This window comes from Apteryx rowi, unplaced genomic scaffold (assembly GCF_003343035.1).
Source record: "Apteryx rowi isolate R43461 unplaced genomic scaffold, aptRow1 scaffold_1046, whole genome shotgun sequence".
In the NCBI taxonomy this organism is placed as follows: Eukaryota; Metazoa; Chordata; class Aves; order Apterygiformes; family Apterygidae; genus Apteryx; species Apteryx rowi.
Window position 1 is genome coordinate 58,455 of NW_020447249.1, and position 10,322 is coordinate 68,776.

The 10,322-nt window shown below is 68.2% G+C and overlaps 1 protein-coding gene across 2 annotated transcripts in view; it reads right to left on the minus strand.

Moving 5' to 3' along the window:
• Positions 1-1,233: 1,233 nt before the first annotated feature.
• The window catches only part of GRK2 (G protein-coupled receptor kinase 2), a 10,624-nt gene continuing 1,535 nt past the window's right edge, over positions 1,234-10,322 (minus strand). The window contains exons 3-20 of one of the 2 annotated variants that reach the window (XM_026067817.1): positions 9,944-10,045; positions 9,550-9,624; positions 8,873-8,934; positions 8,527-8,578; positions 8,035-8,126; positions 7,395-7,494; positions 7,150-7,228; positions 6,811-6,941; positions 6,150-6,244; positions 5,965-6,072; positions 5,811-5,877; positions 4,759-4,859; positions 4,508-4,574; positions 4,329-4,424; positions 4,065-4,227; positions 3,454-3,590; positions 3,116-3,226; positions 1,234-2,510 (exon numbers count right to left, since the gene is read on the minus strand). In XM_026067817.1, coding sequence (XP_025923602.1) covers positions 2,349-2,510; positions 3,116-3,226; positions 3,454-3,590; positions 4,065-4,227; positions 4,329-4,424; positions 4,508-4,574; positions 4,759-4,859; positions 5,811-5,877; positions 5,965-6,072; positions 6,150-6,244; positions 6,811-6,941; positions 7,150-7,228; positions 7,395-7,494; positions 8,035-8,126; positions 8,527-8,578; positions 8,873-8,934; positions 9,550-9,624; positions 9,944-10,045 — 1,800 coding nt within the window. In that variant the 3' untranslated portion in view covers positions 1,234-2,348. Of the gene's footprint in view, positions 2,511-3,115; positions 3,230-3,453; positions 3,591-4,064; positions 4,228-4,328; positions 4,425-4,507; positions 4,575-4,758; positions 4,860-5,810; positions 5,878-5,964; positions 6,073-6,149; positions 6,245-6,810; positions 6,942-7,149; positions 7,229-7,394; positions 7,495-8,034; positions 8,127-8,526; positions 8,579-8,872; positions 8,935-9,549; positions 9,625-9,943; positions 10,046-10,322 lie in introns of both variants that reach the window. The other variant, XM_026067807.1, reaches the window with a different exon arrangement.

Below are 10,322 nucleotides of genomic sequence, written 5' to 3' on the forward strand. Positions count from 1 at the left end.
CGCCGCCCCCGCTCTGCCCCCGGGACCCGGGTCTGCCCCAACGAGCACCGGTGCCGGGACCCCCCGGGTCTGCCCCCGAGACCCAGGTCTGCCCGCACCGAGCACCGGGACCCCCCGGGACCCTGGGTCTGCCCTCACTGAGCACCGGTGCCGGGACCCCCCCCGGGACCCCGGATCTGCCCCCGGGACCCGGGTCTGCCCGCACCGAGCACCGGGACCCCCCGGGACCCCGGGTCTGCTCCCACTGAGCACCGGTGCCGGGACCCCCCGGGACCCCGGGTCTGTCCGCACTGAGCAGTGGGACTGTAACCCCCCCAGGACACCGGGTCTGCCCCCGAGACTCAGGTCTGACTGCACCGAGCACCGGTGCCGGGACCCCCCGGGACCCCGGATCTGCCCCGGGACCCCGGGTCTGCCCCCACTGAGCACCGGGACCGGGACCCCCCCCCAGGGCCGCATCTGCAACAGGCGTCTGCCCCCGTTGAGCACTGGCTACCAGGACCCCCGGGCTGCCCCCATCAAACACCTGCTACTGGGACCCCCCCCAGGGCCGGGGTCTGTCCCCCGTCGAGTACCTGGTACCTAGATCTCCCCCGGCAGGGCCCCAGCATCCGACCCGCCTTGGGTGCCTGGTACCTGGGAATCCCCCTGCAGTGGGTGCCCGGGGCCACAGCATCTGCCCCCCCTCATTTCCTTCCTCTTCCCTGAGCCCCCCCCCCCCGTGGGGTACCTAGTGCCCGGGGACCCCCCCACAGCGCATCCCCAGGGCCCTGCAGTCACCCCCAGCCCAGCCCCCTTCTCTGCCCCCGGCCCCGGTGCGGGGGGGCCCGGACTGCTCTGCGCAGCACCCGGCACTGCCGGTGGCAGGAGGCTGAGCCCGGGCGCAGTGGGCAGGGGACAGCGGGACCCCCCACCCCGAGCTGGGGCTGGCATAGGCATGGGGGAACCCGACGCCCCGCGCCTGTCCGAACCCGCTGCACGCCCCTACCCGAGCTGGGAGCCTTCTCCGGGCACTGCCCACGCCTGCTCCGAGACCCCCGTCCCGCAGGGCACCAGCCCCCACCCGCACCCCGGCACGTCACCGGGGTGCCACCATGCCCCCGGGGGGGGGGGGGTTGAGGTGACCCGAAGCTCAGGCAGAGCTGGGGGCAGCAGGCGGGCAGGGTCCCCACCGAGGGACACAGCGGGGGAAGCGCTGCCACCCCCGCAACGAGATGGGAGCCGGACTGGATTTTTCCAGGTTTTTATTATAAAAACTCTTTTCTTTTTTTTTTTCTCTTTGCATTCTCACGTCTCCGCTCATTAAAATCACATTCACAGGTGAGCCGCCAGCCCCGGCGCGGTGCCACCCCCCGCCCGCACCCAGCCCGCCTGGCGCACACCGACTGGAGACCAATATTTACAGACGCTGCCAGGGAGCGGGGGGGGGGGTGCGGCTGGCATCCTGCCCCTGCGCCCGCCGGGCACCGGGACGGCACCGGGCACGCAGGCAGCAGGCCCAGGCTCGCGTGGGGCCGGCTGCGGGGGGGCGGGGGGGGGGATCCCCGCTGCTCTCTCCTCCTCCTCCTCGGCCACCTCCTGCCCCACAGCCGGGCACCGCCACCCTGCTGGCTCGGGGCCGGGGGCCAGCGGGGGCCTGGCGCTACCCCCCCACACCTTGCCCAGGGCACGGCTGCACGGTGGGGTGGCGGCAGGGGCACTCGCCGGGCAGGGTTGGCACACGCGGGAGGCGCAGGGGGCCCATGGCACAATATTTACAGGGGGGTCCCCCCGGGCACAGACACACAGACACACACTCACACGCACACAGAGGACGTGGCACCCACGAGGCGGGCACAGCCGAGCCGGGGCGTACCCGCTCGCGGGGAGGTGGGCAAAGGCCGGGTGAAACGAGTTGGCCAGGACTCTGCCGGGCCAGAGCTGGGCCGGTTTGGCACACGCAGATGTGGCGAAGCGGGCACGAGGCAGAGGCCGCAGGGGCCGAGTGGGCATTGGCACGGAGAGGGGTAGGCATGGGGGGCTACCTTCATCTTAGCCGGAGAGGTCACAGGGGAGAGGTGCCAAGCGGAGCCGCGTGCCCAGCGCCAGCGCCCGCGTCCCTCGGGCTGGAGGCCGGGCCGACAGCGACGCTGGGGACGTGCCCCCGCTGCGCCCAGCCCGGCGGGTGCCCGCCTGGCAGCAGGGGCAAACGGGCACCAAAGCGCCCGGCGGGCCAGGCCGGCGCGGGGCGTCTCCTGCCAGCGCCCGGCGCGGGGACGACGAAAGGCGAGGGGGCACGCGGGAACCCAACCCAATAAATTAGAGGCGGGGTGGGAGCTGGGGACGAGGGCGCGCGGGCGGGCGCGGGGTCAGAGGCCGTTGGCGGAGCGCTGGATGAACGGCACTTTGCTGAGCTCCACCACGGGCGAGCGGGGCTTGTTCTGCATGCGCGGCACCCGCTGCAGCAGCTGCTGGGCCTGGCGCTGAGCGTCGCGCAGCTCCTTCCGCCACTGTGCCAGCTCGGGGTCGCTCTGTGCCAGGGCAGGGTGCGGGTTAGTCCGGGGCTTCCCACAGTGCCAGGCCGGGGGGCGGGTTAGGCAGGGGATCCCCAAAGTGCCAAGGCAGGGCATGGGTTAGTCTGGGGCTGCCTGCGGTGCCAGGGCAGGGGACGGCTTAGCTCGGGGCTCCCCGTGGTGCCAGGGCTTTGGGTTGCCCCCAGCTTTCCGCAGCGTGCCCGGGGCGGATTAGCAGGCTCAACCTGCGGAGCTAGTGGTCAGCAAGGGGTGACTAGCAGCCAGTAGGAGGTAGCTGGTGCCCGTCAGGGAATGGCTAGTGACCGCCTGGAGATGGCTAGTGCCCAGCAGAAGGGATGGCTCGCAACTGGCGTGAGGTGGCTAGCATCTAGCGGGGATGACTAGCAGCCAGCCGGGAGGTGGCTAGTGCCCAGCGGGGTTTGGTTAGCGCCCAGCGGAAGTGATGGGAACCCAGCAGGGGATGGCTAGCAAGTGGCAGGAGGTGGCTAGTGCCCAGCTGGGGTGACCGGTGACTGGCAGGGGGTGGCTAGCCCCCCAGCAGGAGGTGGCTAGCCCCCTGCAGAGGTGGCTAGCCCCAGCGGGCGGCCAGCGGGCACACTCACGTCGCACTGCAGCACGAACTGCTTGCCCCCGCGGATGCGGAGCAAGATGCACTTCCGCTCCTTCACCTGTGTCTCCTCCACGGAGTCGATCTCCTCCATGGTGAGCAGGGACTGCTGGGGGGACAGGCTCAGCCCAGCCCCTGCCTCCAGGCCCCCCAAGTCCCCCCAGGCCCCCCAAGTCCTCCCTGTGCCTTTCCCATACCCCCACCCCGTGCCCCTCACGTCCCCTGTGCCCTACGTGCCCTCCCAACACCCGTGCCCCTCCAGTCCAACCCCTGGGGCACCCAGCACCCCTGTGCCCCCCAAGCCTGCCCCCCACCCCCTCGTGCCCGTCTTACCGGCGACTCGCCCTCCCCGCGCCACTCGAGGCGGTTGGGGAAGAGGTAGAAGTAGCGACGCTGCCACTGCGTGAGGAAGGGGTTGCCCAGCTTGGCCATGTAGCCGTGCATGATGCAGTCCTTGCCCATGGCGTAATCTGCGCCCGCCGCGCCGCGGGAGAGACAGGGTCAGGCCGGAGCAGCGAGGCGCTGGCAGTGCCGGGGGAACCGGGGGGCTAGGGCAGCGCCGGGGGGCTGGCAGAGGTGGCAGGGCAGGCATAGGGGGGCCAAGGGGGCAGTGCCAGGCGAAGCAACGCCGGGCTGGTGGCCGTGCCAGGGGGACCCAGCGGGGACACTGCCGAGGGAGCCCATGGGGCTGGCAGTGCCGGGGCGCCGGGGTGCCATGTGGAGTGGCATGACAGTGCCACGGCAGTGCCAAGGGGCAGTGCCAGGGGTCGGGGAGCTGGGGCAGGGCCAGGGGGACCAGAAGAGGTACTGGGGCAGCCACGGAGCTGGCTGTACCACGGGAGCCACGGGTCGAGGCAGCGCTGGGAGAGTGAGTGGCTGCGAGGGGCTGGTGGGGATGCCAGGGGCAGCGCCGGGGAGTAGAGGGGGCACCCGGCCCCGCTCACCTTCCTCGTGGCCCAGCTGCTTGTTCTTGGCTTTCTTGCGAGCCTCCAGCTTGTCGGTGTCGGCGTTGACGGCTTCGAAGACGGTCTCCGTCACCTCCTGCTGCCACCGCTCCGAGATGGTGAGCGGGAAGTTGCGGTACAGCTCCTGGTCGCTCTCCAGCAGCTGGAAGACAGGCGGGCACCGCTGGGTGAGACACCAGCTCACCACCCCCTGCCCCTGTCTCCCCGCCCCCCGTGCCAGCCCTGCCCCTCTGCCCCCAGTACCTTGATGCCTTTCGTGTCCTCCTCATCGAAGGAGCCAATGTCGAAGGCATCGGCGGCGTTCACCTCTCCGCGGGGCGGGATCAGGGGCGGCGGGTACTGCCGGCAGGAGAGGTGGCGTTAGAGGGGTGGCTGCCCGTGCCCCCGTAGCCCTCGCTGTGCCCCGGCACCGTGCCGCTCACCTTCTGAAGGAAAACCATCTGCCAGTCCAGGCCCTTGAAGAACGGCTCCTCCTTCACCTCCTGAGCCCTGGGAAGCGAGCGGGGCGGTGAGCACCAGCGGGCTCCCTGTGGTGCCAGGATGGGGTGGCCCGGAGATGCCAGGCTGTAGCCTGCCCGCGCCGCCCTCCCTCCCCACCAGGCTTCTGCCCCAGCCCTGTTCTCATGCGCAGGCCCTGTCCCCGGCACCTGTCCCCACGCCTGCCGGGACTCACCCGCGTCCCATGCAGCCCAGCCGCCGGTTGACATCTCGCTGCAGCAGCCCTTCAAGCAAGGAGCGCAGCTCGGGGGAGAAGGAGTCAGGCAGCTCCACGGCCTGCGGGTGAGGGCACGGTTACCGCGAGCGTTGGCACCGGGCCTCGGTGGGGCTCCCCGGCGCTGCTGGGGCGGCGGGGAACGCGCACACGTATGTGCTCTCGCATGCACAGGGATGCACGCACACATCTGCTCAGGGCAGCGCACACAGGCACGCAGAGGTGTGCACAGGCACGTGAACAGCAAGGCACACGTGCGCCTGGTACAGAGATACACACGGACGTACACACACGTGTGCTCATGAAGACACACCGAAGGCACAGACATGTACATGCACAGGACACACACGCAGCCATGCACACACAGAGAGGCATGTGCAGAGACCTGCGTGTGTTTGCGCACTGTACCGCACACACCAATGCATGCACATGCAGACCCGCACGTGTGCACCGTGCATACGTGTACAGTCCCATGCAAGCACATACACATGGATGGGCACACACACACCAGCCACGCAAGCGCACAGAGGCGCACACACGTGTGAACGCTGCACAGATGTGTGCGGGGACAGATGATGCACACACAGACACTGGCAAACACACCTCTGCGCGCAACCTCCCCCCCTACACATGCACACACGCGTACACATATGTGTGTGCAAACACACCCCCACGTGCAGATGCCCACACATGCATGCGTCCTTCTGCACACACGCACAGACAGGCAGGAATGCATCCTCCCACGCTCGCGGCATCCGGGCACTGCCCATCATCTCCAAGCTGTGCCCGCTCCCCCTGTGCCCTGCAAGCCTCCGCCGGCGCAGGGGGGTGAAGGCAGGGTGGCACAAGGGTGCCCATGCCCTGTCTGGGCCTGCCAGCCCCAGCTCGCGCTGGCACTCGGAGGGAGAGGCCGTGGCGCGCCGGGGTGCTCGTGCCTCGTGTGCCTCCCTGGCACGGTGGGGGGCAGATGCCAGGGCGGCACCGGGCCACCTGCCCTGCGTGCCCAGACTCACCATGGTGAGGGTCATACGGTCAATCTCGTGCTTGTCCTTCGTCTTGTGCTGCCGGAAGGGGCTGTGCCTGCGGCCACGAGGGGAGAGGGAGGTCAGCGGGGCGCTGGCCCCCTGGCCGCCCCGTGCCCTGCCGTGCCCGTGCCCGCGCACTCACCCCCGGAGCAGTTTGAAGAGCATGCAGCCCAGCGAGAACCAGTCGGCGCTGCTGTCATACGCCACTCCTTTCTGCAGCACCTCCGGAGCCATGTACCCGTGGGTGCCCCTGTGGGGACACAGAGAGGGGTCAGGGACCATGCCAGCCAGGCAGGGCTGGGCAGGGCAGGCTAGGGGCACACTTACACACTGGCATGGGGCTTCTTCTTGGAGAAATCGCAGGCCAGGCCCAGGTCTGAGATACGGACGTGCCCGAATTCATCCAGAAGGATGTTCGCTGGCTGCCGAGACACCGTGCCATCCCTGAGCCCAAGCGCTGCCCAGGGGAACGGTGGGGCAGCAAGGCAGGAGGTGCCCAAGTGGGTCGAGCTGGGGTGCTGGTGCTCTGTGGGATTTGGGGGTGCCCACAGGACTGAGGTGTCTGTGGGGCCCGGAACTGCCTGCAGCATCTGCGAGTGCCCATGAGGTCTTGGGACACCTATAGGATCAAGAGGTGCCCACAGGGCCTGGGGGGTTCCTGTAGGATCGGCGGTGTCCGTGGTGTTTGGGGCTACCTGCGAGATCTGGGGATACCTGGGGCACCTGGGGATGCCCACAGGGTTTGGGAAGTGCCCATAGGCTCTGAGGGTTCCTGCAGGGTCTGTGGGTGCCCACAAGGCGCATGGGTGCCCACGGGATATGGGGGGTTCCTACAGGGTCCGGGGCTGTCAGTAGGGCCTGGGGTTGCCTGCAGGGTCTGTGAATGCCTGGGATTACCCATGGGGTCCATGGGTGCCAACAGGGTATGTGGGTACCCACAGGGTGCCTGGGGGGTGCCCACAGAGTCCATGGGTGCCCATGGGGTCACCTTGAGATCGCGATACACCACGAAGCGGCTGTGCATGTGCTCCAGGCCCAGGATGATCTCGGCTGCATAGAACCGCATCTCCGCCTCCGAGAAGACGCCGTGCTGAGACAGGTGATAGTGCAGGTCCCCCCCTGCGGCGAGAGGGACCCAGCCGTCACCCCAGCGCCGCCCTCCACGACCCGGGCATGGTGCAGCCAGGGGGCTCCGAGCCTGGGGATCAGGTCGGCCACGGCCCTGGGGACCAGGGCAGCCACGGCCCTGGGGACGGGGATCAGCCACGGCAGCAGGGACCAGGGTCAGCCACGGGGTCTCTCAGGACCAGAGCTGGGGATCTCTCACCATTCATGAGGTCGAGGATGAAGCTGAGCTTGTCAGGCGTGTGGAAGGCATACGACATGCACACGATGAACGGGCAGTCCTGACGTAGGAGAGGCGGTCTCACGCAGTGCCAACGGCCACCCCGGGAACACCCTCCCCTCGCCAGCAGATCCTCCCCGCGGAGGGAGGATCCTGTGCCGTGGCCTGTGCCCAGGATGCCCACCCCGCYGCCATGCCCAGGCAGCCAAGCGGACCCAGCGCCTCACCCCGGTGCTGACGAGGGATAACATGATGCGCTCGTTGAGGGCCAAGGTCTCGCCCTGCTTCATCTTGATGCGTTTCTTGTCCAAACACTTCATGGCGTACCTGGGGGCAAAGAGTCCCTGTAGGGTCCTGCTGCTGCCCATGGCCACGGTGCCATGGACTGTCCCTGCCCACAGTCACGATGCCACATCCCTCCTCCGCCCAGCGCCACACTGCCGTGTCCCTCCTCCACCATGACATGACAGCATGTCCCTCTGCTACACACGGCTGCACGCTCGCATCCCTCCTCCGCCCATAGCCACGGTGCCACCTCCTTCCCCAGCTCACAGCCGTGTTACCGTATTCCTCCGCTGCCCACAGCTGTAGCCCCACGACCCTCCTCCAGCGCCCGCTGCCACGTCGCTGTGTCCCTCCCCTGCCCACGGCCATGCCCACGGCGGCCAGGCCACCGTGTCCCTCCGCTACGAGCAGCCACAGCCACATCATCGCATCCCGCTACCGCCCACGGCCCCCATGACGTCCACGTATCCCCCGGAGAGCCGTAGCCATGGTGACACTTCATATCCCCCTGCCGCCCGCTGTCGCGGCAACACCGCTGCATCCCCCCGCTCCGTGGCTGCCCGTGGGACCCCCCCCCGTTACATTTTGCCCGTATCTGCTTTCCGGCAGCCGTAGACCTCCCCGAAGCCGCCGCGGCCGATGATGCGGTGAACGCTGAAGTCGTTCATGGTCAGCTGGAGCAGGCGAGAGAGAGGCAGGCGTTACCCCAGACGCCTGGGTCCCTTGGGGTCCGCCGTGCCGGGGAAGCCGCGCGCGCGTGTGCGTGGTGGCGGACGGTGGGGAACACGGAGGAACGTGGAGGCTGCTCTGTGCGTCCCCACGAGCATGGGCTGATGCGGAAGCGCAACTCGCAGCCGTGCGAGCGAGGGAGCCCCAGGGTGCGCGCGAGGGGGCCCGTGCGGGGCGTGAGGGTGCCTGCGCCAGGCTGCCCTATCAGGAGCGGGGAGTGCCGTGGGCGGCAGCCTTGTCCCTGCGTCCGCGTCTCTCTGGGGGACTGGGACCCACGCCTCCCGCCCTGGCAGTGCCCCCAGAGACGCCCTGGAGGTGCCCCCTGGCACAGGGGTCCCTGCTCACATGGATGTTCAGCTCCACGTTCTTCCACTGGCAGAACCGCGTGAACTTGTCACTGCAACGAAGCAGAGAGAGGGCAAAAGTGGAGCCCCTGCAGAGATCTCCGAGACCCATCTGGCAACAGAGGGATCCTGGGACACGTCTGCAGACAGAGAAACCTCCCAGGACCCCCACTCYGGGGACAGAGAGATCCCTGGGGATGACAAGGCCCACCCTGAATCCCTGCTCCGGGAACCCTTGGAACTCCTATCTAGGAAGGTACCCCAGCCCCCTCTCTTGGCTGCGAGACCCTGGCCACCGGGTGGGCTAGGACACCCCAGTGCCAGCAGGCCTGTCCCCCCCATCTCACCTCTCGATGAATTTCTGGAAGATGCCTCCACGCAGGTTCTGGCAGATCTCCTCAATGTAGGGCTGGGGGAACACGGAGGTCAGTGCTGGGTCCCCGCTGCCACCCAGGGTCACCTGTACCCCTTGGGTCTCCAATCATTACTTGGGGTCTCCTCTACCCTTTGGATTTCCCATATTCCCACTGTCACCCTTTAGGGACTCCATGCCACTGCCAGCCCCCTGGTGACCTTACTGCCACCCAGGGTCACCAGCATCTCTGGTATCGGTCTCCCCAACATCACCATCCCTTGGCACCCCCATCACAACCAGCACCCCAAGGACCCCATCACCATCCCTGAAGACCCCTTGCCACTGCCAGCCCAGGTCGCCTGTATCTCTGGGGTCTCAATCACCGCTCACTGAGGACTCCCACAACCCTAAGGTCCCTTTGTCACTGCCAGCACCCAGGGACCTGATTACCACCCCATGCAGACCCCCAGCAATCCCCCCTCACTGCCAACCTCCTGGGGACCCCACCACCATCCCTTGGGGTCCCCACATCCTCTGGGAGCCCACTACCACCCCCAGGGGCCCCTGTCCCYGCCAACCCCCAACACCCTCTCGCCAGCCCCTTGTAAGGATTAACCCTCGGAGTACCAGAGGTGGCAGGGACCCAGGCCTGTCCCGGGCGATGCCCACCTGGAAGAGGTCTGGGGGCACCTGTTTCTTGCTCAGGCGGCTCTGGACATGCTCCGTGGCACTCTTGGAGAAGGGCTGCAAGGCAAGATGGGATCATGTCACTCCTGGGCAGAGCGGATGGGGGCACTGGAGACAGGCATTCCCACAGGGGCCAGAGAGGGCTGCACAAGTGAGGGAACTGGTGGAACACCAACACCCCACCCATGGAATTGGGTCTGTGGTGGTTTCAGCACCCCCCCACAATGGAGCTGATGGTGGTTTTGAAGCCCCCCCCCCCCAAAGAGACTGGGTACCATGTGCCCTGGGCACACTGGGTAGGTGGGCACGTCCCCCCCCCCCCAAGCACTCTGGGCACCCCACCCTGGGTACAGCACCCGCCTGGCACGGCACTCACATGGGAGCAGGCCAGCAGCTCCTTCATAATGTAATGGTCGAAGATGTGGCGGCTCCGGGCGGCTCGCTCCTCCTCGGAGTCCAGCTTCTCATACTTCTTGATCTGGCAAGGGCCGAGCTCCCGTTGCCACGGGGGTACGCAGCTCCCCACGCCCCCCGCGGGGCACAGGCGTCACCCGCCACGGGGCAGGCGCAGCCCTGGGCAAGGCGGCTCCCCGGCACTTGGTACCCCGGCCACCACGTCCCCAGGCCCTCCGGGTACCACATCCCGGGCAAAACGGGAACCAGATCCCGCGCGCCCTTTGGTTATCACATCGCCTGGGTGCCGCGTCCCAGGCACCCTGGGCACCACGTCCCTTGGGCACGCTGTCCCCTTGGGC